Genomic DNA, 17,108 nt, shown 5'->3' with positions numbered 1-17,108 from the left:
TGTATATAATGAAGAGACATCAAGGGTAACCAAGTACGAGTTTTTCGGCACACAGACACCCGCAATGTCTCGAAGAAAATGTGTGGTGTCTTTTATGTACGACGCGAGGGTGCATGGAATGTGGCTTATTAGTTTGTCCACGTACCCTGATATGGGTTCAGTTATTGTACCGATGCCTGATATGATTGGTCGACCTGGGTTACCGGGTTTATGAATTTTTGGGAGGATGTAGAAGCGACCTGGACGAGGGTATGCTGCTTGCATCAGTTTGTGGTCAGTGTTGGTTATCTTTTCTGCGTCCAACAGTTTCTTTAGTTCTGTTGATACGATACGTTTGTATTCGTCTGTCGGATCACCTGGGAGGCGTTCGTAAAATCTTGAGTCGTCTAGTTGGCGGTATGCTTCTTGTAGGTAGTTGGTTGTGTTAAGGACTACAATTGCTCCTCCTTTGTCAGCGGGTTTTATTGTTATGTCTGTCCTAGATGCCAAATTTTTCATGCTTATTTTTTCAGATTTGGTCAAGTTTTCTCGGTTTCCTTTCTGTCTGTGGTATTCGTGTACTATATCTTTCTGTACTGCGGTGATATAAAGGTCCAAGCACTTGTCTCGATTACTGTTCGGTGTCCAATCATTTGATTTACGACGGTGAATTGTTTTGTGGTTAGAAGGCCTATCTAAGAAATATTCGCGCAACCTTAAGCTTCGAGCGAAGTTGTCGAGGTCTCGGAGTAAGTGGAATTCATCGAAAAATTTTGTGGTCGGGCAGAAGCTTAGTCCCTTAGATAGCAGTTTTACTTCGTCAGGTGACAAGCTCGTGTCCGATAAGTTTACAACCACAGTGTCACACGGTGTGTTCCTAGATGGGTGCTCGTTTGTACCATTAGTGTTTTCCTGGGTGGTGGTGTTGTAATGATAAGGCACTGTATCAGGGAACGTGGGTTTGGGCACATGGTCTCTTTCGAGTTTATGAAGTTTTGTGGCCCTGATGGCTTGGTATTTATTCTGCTCAAATTCTGTTAATCGCGTGATTTCTTCGTTCGATAAAGTGTTGTGGCGGAGAATGGTGTTGGTCATAGCGACCAGTTTCTTTACCTGTTTGTCACTATGATTAAGAGCAATTTCTGTTAATTTAAGGGATGCCTCAAGGAGGACGTTTTTCCATGTTATTTGGTCGTGTTTATCTAGATTTGTAGCGGCTGGTGTGAGGGAGAGTGTCATACCCTTGGGGGCTATTCTAGCACGAAGGTACACTTGCAATGTTGATTTATGCATTTCATGTCTAATTCGTTTGTCAGCAAGTTTTCGTACTTTAAGGAAAGTGGCACTGCAACTGGGAAGTGATGAGCTGGACTTACATTTCAGAAGTCAATCTTCTTTTGGGTGCGGGGATGGCACTGATGAGGTGCGCAGGTTGTAGTTATGTCCGGCAGGCCTTCGTCGTTCGGGGGAGAATTTCGGCGTTGGGCTCCCGGCGAACGTGTTCGTTGGCAGTTCCGGGGTCCGTAATAGGGGGACGCGGTTCCGTGGTTCGGCAGGCTTCCCTTTGAGGAGTGGTGTAGTGGTGCTGTCGTGTAGTGCTTCTGGTCTCGACATCCGCAATGGAGGGACGCGTGTTGGCTGTTCTGCAGACTTCCCCCCTAGTAGTGGTGCGCTGTTGATGATGGTGAGGGGGTGCTTGAGGCTCGCGGGAGTCACAGTTTCGTTGATCGTCGGGAACTCATCTGTGGTGTTGGGTGGGTGTGGGGCTCCTGGTGTATGTTGATATGCAGAAGTCTTCTCGTGGGTGTCTTGTTGTGTTGAACGTATATTCACGGGAGCTGCTGGTTGAGTCGACCACCCCATTGTAGATTCAAGATCTCCACGACCGAGTGCTTTCTTGAGGGTTTCGGCAATCAAAGCGACGCCCATAAAACTCGGATGAAGCCCATCCGCAGCAAGAAAGCGTCTTGGTGGCAACTGCTCGAATTGGTAGTCGATGTATGACACCTTGCTGGGTCTCCGGCAATATATATATATATATATATATATATATATATATATATATATATATATATATATATATATATATATATATATATATATATATATATATATATATATATATATATATATATATATATCGATGAGATCTAACAGACAATAATGGCAAGGAAAGTATAGAAGAAGATATTAGACCAAATTGTAATGTAAATATGAAGAAAAGTGTTTGAAAAGATAACTTGCCGTGGGCAGTATCCGAACCTGCGACCTTCGAATGACGCGTTATTCGAAGGTCGTAGGTTCGATTCCTGCTCACGGCTGGTTATTTTTTCATCCACTTTTCTTCTTATTTACATTCCATTGGTTCTTATAACTTCCCCTGTACATTCCTTGGCATTACTGTCTGTTAGATCTCATTAATATTGTGTCAAAACACGGAAAAACGAGCCCTTCGGTATACTCTTCTTTCCCTTATATATATATATATATATTGTCGCGCGTGAACAAGAGGGACTTCAGGTAAAGAATACCGCGTAGTCACAGAGGCGCAGGTCAGGGACACCACAACCAAAAAAACAAAAGCCTCGGCGAGAGCGCGCTAGCCCAACAACTTCTTCCTCGTTTTTCTCCTCGATGCGGGCTCGTGCTCGCCGCAGTTCATGGCCAGGTGGCATTATTCCCCCACTGAAAAAAAAAGCATCGCCCCGATGCTCGCGCGAATGGTAGTGGATAAGCGGAAGTAAAGCAGACATGCACACTGTGGGCACACTTAAGAAAAAAAAACAACAACAAAAGAACAAGGCTGAGGCACGGTCCCACTAACGTACGAAGTACGGCTTGAGCCGTACAACGTGAACAATCTCTGGGTAGTGCTTTCGACGCTGGGGTGACATGGTTCCATATGGAACCACCTCATAATTCACGTCACTGATGCGACGCACTACTTTGTAGGGTCCAAAGTAGCGACTCAGGAGCTTTTCGGACAACCCTTGGCGGCGAACCGGAGTCCATACCCAAACTAGATCTCCTGGGTGGTATTCGACCTGTCGATGGCGAAGATTGTAGCGGCGTGCATCTGCAGTTTGTTGTTGCGTGATATGCAGGCGTGCCAACTGTCGAGCTTCTTCGGCAAACTGAGCAAGCTGCTCAGCGTCAGGTGTGAGCGACCCGTCGTAATCGTGTGGCAACATAGCGTCCAACATGGTCTGGACCTCACGCCCATAGACGAGACGGAACGGTGTGAATCGTGTCGTTTCTTGGATGGCAGTGTTGTAGGCGAATGTTACGTATGGAAGAACCTGATCCCACGTCTTGTGTTGAACGTCTACATACATGGACAACATATCGGCGATGGTCTTGTTAAGTCGTTCCGTCAGGCCGTTAGTCTGCGGATGATACGCCGTCGTCTTGCGATGGCTCGTGAAGCTTAGCTTGAATACATCGTCAATGAGCTGAGCCGTGAAAGCTGTTCCGCGATCAGTGATGACGCAAGACGGGGCGCCATGGCGAAGAACGATCTGTTCGACGAAAAACTGGGCAACATCGGAAGCTGTAGCTCGTTGCAGGGCTCTTGTCTCGGCGTATCTCGTTAGATAATCTGTCGCTACAACTATCCATTTGTTACCGGCAGATGACAGAGGAAACGGCCCCAGTAAATCCATGCCTATTTGATCGAACGGCGACCTTGGTGGTGTGATTGGTTGCAGCAGGCCTGCAGGCTTCAGTGGCGGAGATTTGCGGCGTTGACATTCACGGCAGCTTTTCACATATCTCTTGACGTACATAGCAAGTCTCGGCCAGTAGTACGCCTGTTGAACTCTGGCGAGAGTTCGTGAAGAACCTAGATGCCCGGATGTGGGTTCGTCGTGGCAGGCCAGAAGAATGTCGTCTCGCATGTCAGATGGGACCACTAGCAAGTAGGCTTTCCCATTGCCGTTCGAGTTTGATTTATACAAGACACCGTTCCGCAGGCAGAACGAAGAGAGATTGCGAGAGATGTGCCGAGGTACGGGTGTGTTGCGTCCTTCTAGTTGGTCAATGATTGCGCGAATCTCGACGTCATCGTGTTGTCGTGCGATCAAGTCTGTTGCAGTGAGGACTCCGAGGAAGCCGCAGTCATCGTCATTGTCGGGATCACAAACTCCAGTAGGTGCACGTGACAAGGAATCAGCATCTTCGTGCTTGCGGCCTGATTTATAGACAATGGTAAGGTCAAACTCTTGCAAACGAAGGCTCCATCGTGCCAGACGCCCAGACGGGTCTCGTAAATTGGCTAACCAGCACAATGAGTGATGATCAGTAACTACTTTAAAGTGACGACCGTAGAGGTAAGGCCTGAATTTCATAGTGGCCCACTATTTATTGATGCGGCAGAAAAACATTCAGCAACGTCTTCGATGGGGTAGGCGAAAGCGATAGCGGTGCGTCGAAACAGGTGCCGCTGCTCATTACTAAAATTTGTCACAAGCAGCGTGGCACGTCTGTCGTGAAGCGTAATGAGGCTGCGGGCTGCGCAGACACCTATGCTAAACAAAAGTGTCAAGTTGCCTTCGGCGACTGCCTCACCGTCACGTATCTCGTCACACACGACTTCAACCAGGATGCTTGAACGTGGAGGCAACGTGATTATGTCGGCCGAAACACGAAGCGAACTGAGATGGCTGTCATCAGGCTTTTCTGCTTTGTCTGTAGAGAACGTCACTGTGCGCTGTCGGAGGTCAATGATAGCGCCGTATTCACGTAAAAAGTCGATGCCTAGGATGAGGTCTCGGGAGCATTCAGGAAGTATAAGGCAGCTGCAGAGAAATGTGCGTTTGCGAATGCCGACTCTAATCGTGCAGATACCGAGAGGGGTGACGACGTGCCCGCCGGCTGTACGGATTCGTGTCCCGTACCACGGCGTACCCACTTTCTTGAGATGCGTCGCCAGTTTTCTGCTCATGATGGAGTAGTCGGCCCCTGTGTCTAATAAAGCTGTAATATCGTGGCGGCCGTCGAGCACTACAGGTATATCTAGGGAAAGTCGGCTTTCTGATTCGGGAGCTGTCGTCGTTGAACCACTGCTGGTACGTACTCGCATGGATTGGGGCCCTTGTTCGTGTCGTTTATCAGCGGCCCCGCCCCCGAAGGTCGCTGTCGTTAGTTTTCCCGCCTAGGGCTGAGCGGCCGTGCTGGCGCCGCCCCTGGGTAGTTCGGGACACTTGACGAAGACCTTCTTGGAGATGGTGATCGTGACTGGCGCCGCGGGAGCAGTGGCATGCGCTGCTCGGACAGGTACTCCTCAATCGCTCTGGGTCTTTCGCCAAATCTTGGCCTGGGTGAGTCGACGGCGAAACCCTGAAGTCCGAGGCGACGGTACTGGCATTCGCGGTACACGTGTCCGGCTTCGCCACAGTGGTAGCACAGCGGCCGCCTGTCCGGTGTGCGCCATACGTCCGATTTCCGCGGGAGGAGCTGCCGATTCTCGAAATGCTGGACTGGTTGAACTGCTGGGAGTGGATCGCGATGTGCAGGGTGTACGAAACGGCGTGGAGGAGCGTAACGACTCGCAGCTTCGGCGTACGATGCAGGAGCGACGTAACAGCAGGTGGAGGTGCTGGGATCGTTACCCAGCACCTCCACCAGTTGTCGCGCGTGAACAAGAGGGACTTCAGGTAAAGAATACCGCGTAGTCACAGAGGCGCAGGTCAGGGACACCACAACCAAAAAAACAAAAGCCTCGGCGAGAGCGCGCTAGCCCAACAACTTCTTCCTCGTTTTTCTCCTCGATGCGGGCTCGTGCTCGCCGCAGTTCATGGCCAGGTGGCAATATATATATATATATATATATATATATATATATATATATATATATATATATATATATATATATATATATATATATATATAATTAGACCTCCGTACTGTGAGGTTGTGCGTGTACTCTTTCTTTCTTTTTCTTTGCACTTCTTTCAATCTCCCGCGTCCATTTCCTGTGTGCATGAAAATATATTCATTACGCTAAACTGGTTAACATCATTGATTTTATGGTCTCCCGTTTCCTTTCCTCACTTGGATGCTAAAGCAAAGTCTACTGAAAGCACTTACAATCTAGGTGACATTATACTGCGCCTTAGCAAAGTGCCATTATGCCATTTTTTTTTGTCTTTTTTTTCTGGTTCTAGGCCTTGACTCCAGCAGAACAGGTAAGGAATCGGTCATAAGTTAATCGTTTTCTAGCGCTTCTGATGCCACTCAATCGTGAGACAAGTTGCCGTTTTGCAAAATTTTCTCACTTCGTCTAAGCTTCCCTCATAAATTAACTGAAGAATTACCTAATTAACTGACGCTTTACTTGTCGTCGTGCCCCTATAGCTACTACTTTGAGACACCCTTGGGCACTTCGTGAGAAATTGTTTAAATGTTGTGGGTGACGGATCCTAGAAGGCTCACTTTTTGTGCACTTGTGTATGTTAATCCCACATTTTTCGGGATATTAGTTACTCGAATGATATAAAAGTTTGTAGTGCCGCCATCAATCAGCCCTGAAAGCAGAGCACACGCCACAGAGCTCGCAATAGTTACGAGATCAGCCCATGTTCTAGCTATATATGTGGAGAAATCTGTTGGATGCATTTACGACAGTAAGCAAGCAGTATTTGCGGGGGTTTGACGTTCCGAAACCACCTCATATATGATTATTAAGTATGTGACAACAGGCCCATTCATACTTTGACGACATGCATCGTTTTTGCTTTAAATGAACCTGCCTATATTTTTTATCAGAAAGGGGGCTGAAGAAACTTGAACTTGCTTAATATTGTTTGAATATTTCTTGCATGTATGTATCTATGTATGTATGTATGTATGTATGTATGTATGTATGTATGTATGTATGTATGTATGTATGTATGTATGTATGTATGTATGTATGTGTGTATGTATGTTGAAATGACTTTTTTCCTCATATAAAACGAATGCTTTCAGTGGCGACCAATCTTATCTGCATGCCTACTCATGCCAATACCGTTTTATTTTTATTTTTATTGTTTCAATCTTTCTTACTTTTCAGCAATGCCTTACGAAAATGATGGGATAGAGCTCTGAAAACCTTGTGACTGGTGGCCATTTTCTGAGGGTGTGAAGAATGTTTCATTTTATAAATAAAGTAGTTACCGCGTGACTATATTGCTCAGTTTTGTAACCTGCCATTTGTCGCACACCAAATGTGTATTCTGTAAAACATAGTGCGCGGAATCTTCACTGCGTTGTTTCGATTGGTTGGTCATCTAGAAACATACATACTACCATACACACATACAATATATATATATATATATATATATATATATATATATATATATATATATATATATATATATATATATATATATATATATATATATATATATATATATATATATATATATATATATATATGGGGGTGTTATTGTGGCCTTGCTGCACTGGAAAGAAATATGTGCCAATAAATAATAAATGTCTTCATCACTGCCAAAAAAACACTTGCCACATTTAGTTTTCCAGGCACCGTTACTTTTCGTCCTCCTGATTTTGTTATTTTCAGAAATCGGTTATAACAGCTATCTTCTAATATGTCCTATAGGCTCCCAAACTTTTTGTTAGGACCGGGGTTACTGGCTTTTCAAACTGGTCTCCAGTTGTAGCGGCTCGGGTCTGCCAGGTCTCGTTATATACGTAGCTGCCACCCTACTGATGTTTGCCTACATTGCAGGGAGGAAGGCGCATCCACAGGGAGATATATATAGGGGTTTATTTACAGAGACTGCAAGGAAGAGAAATCAAGAAGAGGGCTACATTATGACAACTTCGTGTCCAAAAGCTCCACGTCGAAAAGCTCCTGCAGTTGCCCGCGAGGACTCATAATAAAAAGTAACGAGTGATTCTTGAGAAGAGAAAAAAGGCACTTAATTTCTGTCTGCTTCATGGGTGACACGGCGCAGTGCCTTGTGGGAAAAGGGAGAAGGTGTGATAAAATGAAATGTCAAAAGATGTAAATAAAGAAGTAGGACAGGCAAGTAACAGAAAAAGAAGGAGATAGGAAAGGTGGGAGCCGATTGCCAGAAGTCCGAGGACGGGGCACCACACGGCGAGAGCTGCACGGCCACAGGAGGTCGCGGAGGGCGAACGTGGCATCGGAAATCGCAGGTGTAACAACCGTTCAGATTGAAATCATCTGAGTAACTCCTTATAAACGTCACATTTTCGCCACAAGGGCGAAGCAATGAAAGTGATGGCAACGTATTCGAATCTTTTACGAATCAAGGCTATAGCATCTGATCTCACGTAACTCTACAAAACGTCGGTGTAAATGCGCGTTTGGGTGTATGTACCTGTTCTCGGAGGATTTCAAGCTGGACTGTCGTGCCCTCGCGATCTCCGACGCCAGCGTAGCTCCCGCCGACTGGTTCGCCCTCCGCGGTCTCCTGACGCCGTGCAGCTCTCGCATTGTGGTGCCCCGCCCTTGGACTGCTTCGACCAGATCCCTACTTTTCTATCTCCTTCTATTTTCCGTCGCTTGCCTCTCTATTTCTTCATCTATTTTCCCTCTATTCTTTTTATCCCTCCTTCTTCCCACCCCTATAAGGCACTGCGCCGTGTCGCCTGAAGGCAGACAGAAATTAGGTGCCATCTTCCTTTTCCTTACGAACCACTCACCACTCACCTGTCCTACTTGCTGGATGTAGAGTCGGGGTGAGCGTTTTACACTACCAGTGCGGCTGTCGCATGTCTCTCGCGTGTGCGAGTGTTGCGTGTGTCCGCATGGCGGGCACATGTCGCTGGCGTACGCATCGGGATATACATGGGTTTCACGTGACGTCATTTCCGGCTGGCAAAGTGAGCGACCGCCATGTTTGTCAACACTGAGTCAGGCTAGTCAGGCTGCGCATGCAGCTTACCGCTGGGTGGGAGTTCGTCGACGTCATTCGTGTGATGCGGCGAAAGGAAACATGCACACGCTTTGCCCGTCCTACTTCGAAGAGCTTGTTGGACTGACTTGTGTACGTTACCGAGTGAGAGAGAGAGAGAGAGATAAAGATGCAAGGAAAGGCTGGGAGGTTAACCAGACGCACATCCGGTTTGCTACCCTGCACTGGGGAAGGGATAAAGGGGAGAAAAGAGGTTGCAGAAAGATGAGAAGGTACACACAATCACGAGCACACTCGGGGAGCACACACAGTCTACAGGCGGTTGCTCAGGTTTGTTGACTTAAGGTAAAGTAGCAGTGCTTTAGTTGCTTTCTGCGCAACTGAGGCAGATGCCCAAGGTCCTAGTATCTTCTGCACACAAAATGGTCCGGGGTCAAGGCGATTCAAAACCATCCGGAGCTGGCATCGCTGTGTGTCGTAGCAAGCGCAGCTGCACAGGACGTGTTCGATGGTCTCTTCAGCTCCGCAGTAGTCGCATGCAGGAGTGTCTGCCATACCAATGCGAAAGGAGTACACCTTTGTAAATGCAACACCCAACCAAAGGCGGCATAACAGTGTCGCATCGGAGCGGGAAAGTTGTGATGGTAGCTTTAGCTTGAGCGAAGGATCCAGTTCATAAAATTGACACCTTTGGAAGCTGGTAGACGACCAGAACGTGCGTGTGAGATCTCGAGCCAGCAGGTAAAGTTGTCTTGCTGCATCATTCCTTGATAGAGGAATCGGGACTACACGGGTTTCTTCATGGGCTGAGTGGGCTGCATCATCGGCTAATTGATTTCCGGTAATACCGATATGTCCGGGCAGCCATTGATATATAATATCATGCCCTCGTGCTAGAGCTTCATGTTACCGAGTGAAAATCGAAATGTGCTATCACATATTGACCCGTACAAACTGTGCATCGGTAAAGATGATACACTGACCTGCTGCCTTCCGTGACACACGGCGACATCCTCAACTAGTGGTGCTTTCGACAAGTCACGTCAAGCTAAGGAAGGTCTGCAACTCGCTGGATGGCTACAACTACTCCACCATGCAGTGGATGGGTGAAGAGCATAGCAGCAAAGCAGCTTACATCACAACGTGTCGTCGGCCTAGTCGAGGATAGTTACTATGCTCTTTCCCCGTTGAAGTAAGACATCGGCTTCGATGTGATTGTGTATAGGTGGGGGGTGCAAACACGTGTTGCATTGTGGTGGGGGAAATTTCAGTGTTTGGGAGGTGCCAATGCCCCTTTTGCACGCTGCTGCCTACACCAATGTTCCGACGTCACGGCAGTTGTGCTCGTTTCGGTGGCGTTTGCAATTCTTGGTTTATTTTCACCTCGTGAGCAACGGTTTTGTGGGGTCTACTGCTGATGGCTCATCACGCTCTGGTTCTGCGTCTGTGCATGGCGGGCAATTCAAGTGATGTTCCAGCTTCCGTGCCCCGCCGCGGTGGTCTAGTGGCTAAGGTACTCGGCTGCTGACCCGCACATCGCGGGTTCGAATCCCGGCTGCGGTGGCTGCATTTCCGATGGAGGCGGAAATGTTGTAGGCCCGTGTACTCAGATTTGGGTGCACGTTAAAGAACCCCAGGTGGTCGAAATTTCCGGAGCCCTCCACTACGGCGTCTCTAATAATCATATGGTGGTTTTGGGACGTTCAACCCCACATATCAATTAATCAATCCCGCTTTCGTGGACGGCGCGCCCGCTGCGACATTCAGCGTGCTCGTCTGTCGCTTTTTATAGTGTTTAGAACACGCTGATGCTGCGGCAGTAGTCGGGTCATGCCGGCCGTAACCCAGCAACTAGTAAGCTCGGTTCTCAGTCGCGATTCGCGTCGTCCATTAAATTTGTGCTGTTAACCTTATTTAACACAACACTGGACGCGGCTACTCAAGTAGAGAAGGTCGGCTCTACATCTCTGTGAATCTATGGCATTCCGGAGAAAGCGACGCGATCACGTAAGTTAACGTTGCCAACTTGAACATAACTCAAAAATATCCCTATCTGTGATGAACTGATGCCTGCAGTCACGGGTTGGGGTTTAACGTCCCAAAGCCACTATACGATTAGGGGAGCCGCCGTAGTGAAGGACTCCTGAAATGTCGAAAACCCGGGGTTCTTTAACGCGCGCCTAAGCGCACAGGCTTCAAGCATTTTCGCCTCCACCGAGAATGCGGCCGGAATTCGATTCCGTGACCTCAGGTAAGCAGCCGAGTACCTTATCCACTAGACAGCCATGGTGTGTATTATTCTGCATCCAAAAACAGCACAAATAGTCATTGTGAAGCCAGTAGCACGACAGGAGACCGGATTTCACCCCCGCAAAGCTCCCGCTTCTAGGCAGCTGCTTATGTTTACAAACATGGCGGTTTTCGGTCCTCTCGCTCCCGGATGTGACGTACATGTAACCCATGTATAAAATGCGATGCTTGGCGAGGTTTGAGTACGTGTGCGTTTGTAATAAGGAGGATTGAAGTAGGAAGGACAGGGAGGTTAGCCGAGCCCCTGCGGTTTTTCAAGCTTGAGATATGGGGGCGGGAAAATGCGGTGTTCAAGGCAAAAGTGTTTTGTGATGTCGTTCTTTGTAATGAGTGCATCCCGACTGGTAGATGGGGTTGCCCTGACCAATGCTACTAACCTAATTTATAGTAACGTTGGCCATGGTGGCACGGTCGGTAAGCGCGCGCGCAGCATCTTTGGCGGTCTATATAGTTGAGGCTGGGTGACAATGTGGTGCTGTGGTGACAACCAGATGAGTATGTGGTGCTTTAGGATACCCTGGTCAGCGCTGCGGAGGTTGCGTAATGCCTGGTTGGAGACGACGCCACGTGCGAAGGCTTTGATCGCCGGTCACGAGTCGCTGTATAGATGACCTCACATTTGCTGTCAAGAACACCTTATAGGCATACTTGTTCCGCTACTTCGGCGTTTAGGGTGAGGACTGAGGCGCAGTTATGGGTTCGCTGCGCGGATGAGGTCACGACCACGGCCTTGAAGCTCCTTTTCTGGGCTACAGCAATAGGACCATCTGCATCAGCGAAATTATTGCACACACAAGAAGAATTACATCTTATTCTCAATCAAAATGTACTACTTTGGTCTTCTTCTCAATACCTGATTGTATTACTCATTATAGTTTTATTGTTATTTTCATGGTACGCAAACTTATCACTCTATAATTTTTGTGTGAACAGTTCATTTTTTTGTCTATATGTAAGCTTTTTTTTTCTTATAGTAACTGCCATTTTCATGACCAATCACCCTTAGTTAGTACGAGCCAAAATCAGAGGATCAGTCAAGTCAAGTCAAGATCCTTGACGATGTGGCGCATACCCTAGCTGGAGGATTGGCCAAGAACCGGATAGTTTTCTTGGCCAATCAGGCAAGCAAGCGAATACGCTGCCACAAAGACGAGGAAGTTGAGCTCGAGCGCCGAGCGGAACGAGAATCCTTCCGCCGCAATTAGAGCGGAAGCCGTCTCGGCTGTCCGAAGGTCGTAAGGTTCGTCTTCGCCGCCATGGCCAAAGCAGCGAAGGCCTTCGTCGACGAGACCCTGAACGAGAACCCGGTGGTGATATTCTCCAAGAGCTACTGTCCCTTCTGCAAGAAGGCCAAGCAGATCTTCGACGGGCTTGGCGTCTCCTACGAGGCCGTGGAGCTGGACAGCCGCAAGGACGGCACCGACATCCAGAAAGTGCTCACCGACATGACCGGCGCCAGCACGGTGCCCAGGGTGTTCGTCAAGAAGGAGTGCCTCGGAGGTGCCTCCGACCTCGAGGACATGAATCGTAACAACAAGCTCAAGCCGCTGCTCAAGTCACACGGGCTGCTCAAGTAAATGGCCGCCGTGTTGTAACTCGCTGCTGCCGCCCAATACTCAGCAAAGTTTCGACCTGGCCGCGTGATGATTCATGCCCAGCATGAAACATCAGCCCACGCTTCGGCACATGACGGAGCAAGCGAGCATGCAAAATAAAATTTTGGTTTTGACACGCTGTCGGAGTGATTGAATTGTTGATCTACTGATTCTCGAGCCCATGGCTGGTTTGAAGAGCCGCACTCACCCCTATGCCGCAGCTTTACAGGAGCATTTCGCATATAATTTTGCGTAGCTGCGCTAACCCACACAACCACTGAGGCTGCTCATTTGGCACAAACTTCGCGTTCCGCTATAATGCCATCTAAGCTGTAGCGAATACGTGTGCACCCCCCCCCCCCCACCTGCCCAAGAACCACCAGGCTTAAAAGAAAAGCGGAGCACTGTCGTTGCGCTTTTCCAGAAAGCTAGCTGGAAAAACTCTGAGCTTTTTTTTTACACTATTCGGGTACAACTGCTACACGCACACTTGCATAGCCACTACGCCATAAATCACAATTATTGTTGGTTAGTTGGTTCCTCAACAACATGGCGCCACCCACCTAAGGGAATAGGCCATGAATGGAACGGTGCCCCTCTTTTTAAATTAATTCACACCATTTTTGTGTTGTAGGGAGGCACTATGCCATTCTTCGTCATTCTTCGGAAAAGCGTGGTACCAAAGACTTTTGCGCCATTTTTTTTTTATTGTGTGGCTGACGACGATGAATAATTATGCCTAGCGCTTTTGTAATGGGTTGTACCATTCGACGACCCAATCGTTCCGTAATTCGCATTGTGTAGCGCCTGGAGGTGGGTTAGCGTTTCTAAAGCGCTTTATTACACACATTAATGCGATTCCTTTTCCGACACGAAGCCTGCCTATGGTCAGTTTACAACGGAGTTGTAAGCAACACCGGCGCACTCAGTGGTAGAATACTAGGCTGGCAAGCAGCTGACCCGTCTTCAAATGCCTTTGTGTGTGGTGTTTATTTAGTGTTTTTTATTTCATTTTGCGCGTTAGTGATTACGGACACCAGCGGGGACGGACGACTATACGGCGCACGCGACCCTTATTGTGAGATCATAACAGCTTTCGCTGTAAAAAAAAAAACATTGTTGCCGAGGCAGTGACGTCAGCCTTTGTGCCCCGTGTAACAATCAATGAAGGAGATGCTTTTTCTTTCCATTGAAGAGTTTTATACATGGATTGCAAGTACGTCACACCGCGGAACTCTGGGATACAGTCTCGGCATATGTGCCGCCATCAACGAGCACATGCATGGCAGAAGACGACAGCGAATCGATCGAGCTGTGCGGCTATCGCATTTCCTCGTCAATGCCATGCGTCACAATGGTGGTCTGTACGATATTTGACTGCCGCACTAAAATGAAACTGTAACGAAGTTGAAAATTTGGCAGATCTCACGTACATACCTTGGGAATTGACGCTTTGCGGAGCGTGCGGATTGAAGGCGACTGTGTTGTAATTTCTTTTTTGAGTGATACATTATACGAAGTGGCGCTAAAGATATGTACGAATTTACGCACAGACATACGTCAAACAGCCGCATGTGTTTTATATAACCAGCTGTTACCAGTTGCGTAAAGATTGCAACAGCAACACGGATATTAGCAACACCAGAAGTGGTATACGCTGTATGATATGAAGCGCCATAGGTGCTCGCGTACCTGACCAGCGCCTCCTCGCGCTGACCTGACATGAGGGCTGTATCATAGGAGTGCTACATATTACAGTGGAAGCTGTTATGAGATCACAACTATAGGGTCACGCTCCACTATAGTTGTCCACTGCCACCGTAACCACATCGCACGCAATCAGAAAAAAAAAACCTAGCGCCAATGACACTGTGTAGCTCCAACTCGGGTCCGCTGGTGCCAGCCCATGTATTATACCACTGTTCTACCACTGAACTAGGCCAGTGCTTGGGGTTTTTCGACAATATTGCCTTAGGCAGGTTTGATGTCGGGAAAGCAATGGCGTTAATACGACTTATAAAGCGTTTTAAGACAGCGAATTACCAGCCAGTCGTCGCACAATGCGAATAGCGTAATGAGTGGGTGGTCCATTGCTCCAACTCATTACAAAAGCTTGTTCTTGTTCAGCTATTAATTGTGGCACATACCCACTTCAGCCATAATTCTTCATTGTCGGCAGCCACTGTGTGAACAATTGGCACGAAATTCTAAACAAGTGTTTAGCGGATACCACACTTCTCAGAAGGATGACGAAAAATAGCATATAGCGAATGCCAGGCTACTACCACGAAAATTATATTATTAATGCCGTAGTTGATATCAAGCAAGCGTGCTTGCAGTATATAGTTACCCAATATTCACTGTAAGCAAAAGTTAGCCGAGATGAGAGTTTCTCCAGCACATGAGCCCACAAAACTCCCCTGCCCCAATTATTTACTCCCTGGTAGGGAGTGAACTCGGCACATGTCATCGTAAAACGCCCCCTGCTTAATCACAGAGTTTATGAACGACATGACCTTGTTAAACTCCCCAGGGAGTTTCAGGTCACGTGGTTATAAACTACCTATAGGAGCTTTAAAAACCCTCTTTGGGCGTGACGTGTGTGTGTGTGTGTGTGTGTGTGTGTGTGTGTGTGTGTGTGTGTGTGTGTGTGTGTGTGTGTGTGTGTGTGTGTGTGTGTGTGTGTGTGTGTGTGTGTGTGTGTGTGTGTGTGTGTGTGTGTGTGTGTGTGTGTGTGTGTGTGTGTGTGTGTGTGTGTGTGTGTGTGTGTGTGTGTGTGTGTGTGTGTGTGTGTGTGTGTGTGTGTGTGTGTGTGTGTGTGTGTGTGTGTGTGTGTGTGTGTGTGTGTGTGTGTGTGTGTGTGTGTGTGTGTGTGTGTGTGTGTGTGTGTGTGTGTGTGTGTGTGTGTGTGTGTGTGTGTGTGTGTGTGTGTGTGTGTGTGTGTGTGTGTGTGTGTGTGTGTGTGTGTGTGTGTGTGTGTGTGTGTGTGTGTGTGTGTGTGTGTGTGTGTGTGTGTGTGTGTGTGTGTGTGTGTGTGTGTGTGTGTGTGTGTGTGTGTGTGTGTGTGTGTGTGTGTGTGTGTGTGTGTGTGTGTGTGTGTGTGTGTGTGTGTGTGTGTGTGTGTGTGTGTGTGTGTGTGTGTGTGTGTGTGTGTGTGTGTGTGTGTGTGTGTGTGTGTGTGTGTGTGTGTGTGTGTGTGTGTGTGTGTGTGTGTGTGTGTGTGTGTGTGTGTGTGTGTGTGTGTGTGTGTGTGTGTGTGTGTGTGTGTGTGTGTGTGTGTGTGTGTGTGTGTGTGTGTGTGTGTGTACGGGCATATGTTTGCACGTTGATGTGAAACACATGTGCTTTGTGTGGCTAAACGTGTAAGCGTCTGTCAACAGGCAATGAAATTATAAGTGCAGCGAAGAATAGCAACGACCGTTTGGTATTTACTGTGAACATTTCAATATATTTCGCACCGTTAAACCACGCTGCACATCGGTCCGATTCCTCAACGAAACGCCGTGAATGCCACGCTTCAAAGAGCCGAGTAACAAAAAACTTCGGAGAATAAATAATGGTAGCAAAAGTAAGCTGTTACGATCGTCAGCGGCTGCTCCTCGAGTTTCACCGTCAAAAACTTCGAAGCGGTCTGAAGTAGGCTTCGGCCCCGCCACGGTGGTCTAGTGGCTAAGGTACTCGGCTGCTGACCCGTAGGTCGCGGGTTCGAATCCCGGCTGTGGCGGCTGCATTTCCGATGGAGGCGGAAATGTTGTAGGCCCGTGTACTCAGATTTGGGTGCACGTTAAAGAACCCCAGGTGGTCAAAATTTCCGGAGCCCTCCACTACGGCGTCTCTCATAATCATATGGTGGTTTTGGGACGTTAAACCCCACAAATCAATCAATGAAGTAGGCTTCGCTCGACTACGGCAGGCTGGCCGGCAACCGGTCTGAGAGTTGCGCCGGCAACGCGCTCGCCCCGTCTCCGCCGATTGTGGCTTCTCGGAGTGTCACCGGTATTTCACCGGCTGTAACATCTAAGTGGTAAGAAGGCCTCGCTATGCCGTCGGTATCAAGCCGGCATCGTATCGAGCTCGCACTGCGCGCCGGCCACCGCGGCAAGCGCTACGAGCTAGCACCGACCACCGGCGAGGCAAAGAATGTGTTTCACAAAAAATGAAGGCTGCTGGGATGTATAACAGTCTTCTGCGCCTTGCGACCACAGCTGTCAATGGCTAACTACAAGGCGAGCGCCGAACGAGGTGGAGTACGATCGTCAGCGATTGCACCGTAAAACTTCGAAGCGGTTCGAAGTAGGCTTCGCTCGACCACGGCAGGCTGGCCGGCAACCGGTGT

General features: G+C 48.2%; 1 protein-coding gene across 1 annotated transcript; it reads left to right on the top strand.

Moving 5' to 3' along the window:
• Nucleotides 1-12,387: 12,387 nt before the first annotated feature.
• On the top strand, nucleotides 12,388-12,911 carry LOC119159653 (uncharacterized). The gene has a single exon (XM_037412479.2). The coding sequence runs from the start codon at nucleotides 12,434-12,436 to the stop codon at nucleotides 12,752-12,754; it is 321 nt and encodes a 106-aa protein (XP_037268376.2). The 5' UTR covers nucleotides 12,388-12,433; the 3' UTR covers nucleotides 12,755-12,911.
• The last annotated feature ends 4,197 nt before the right edge of the window (nucleotides 12,912-17,108 follow it).

The sequence above is a fragment of the Rhipicephalus microplus genome, chromosome 3, assembly GCF_043290135.1.
Source record: "Rhipicephalus microplus isolate Deutch F79 chromosome 3, USDA_Rmic, whole genome shotgun sequence".
Lineage (NCBI taxonomy): Eukaryota > Metazoa > Arthropoda > Arachnida > Ixodida > Ixodidae > Rhipicephalus > Rhipicephalus microplus.
Note: the sequence above shows the minus strand (reverse complement) of the source record. Positions and strands in the feature narration are given on the sequence as shown.

Bases quoted from the DNA above. Each gene is read 5' to 3' on its own strand.
- LOC119159653 (XM_037412479.2), top strand. From the start codon at position 12,434: ATGGCCAAAGCAGCGAAGGCCTTCGTCGACGAGACCCTGAACGAGAAC.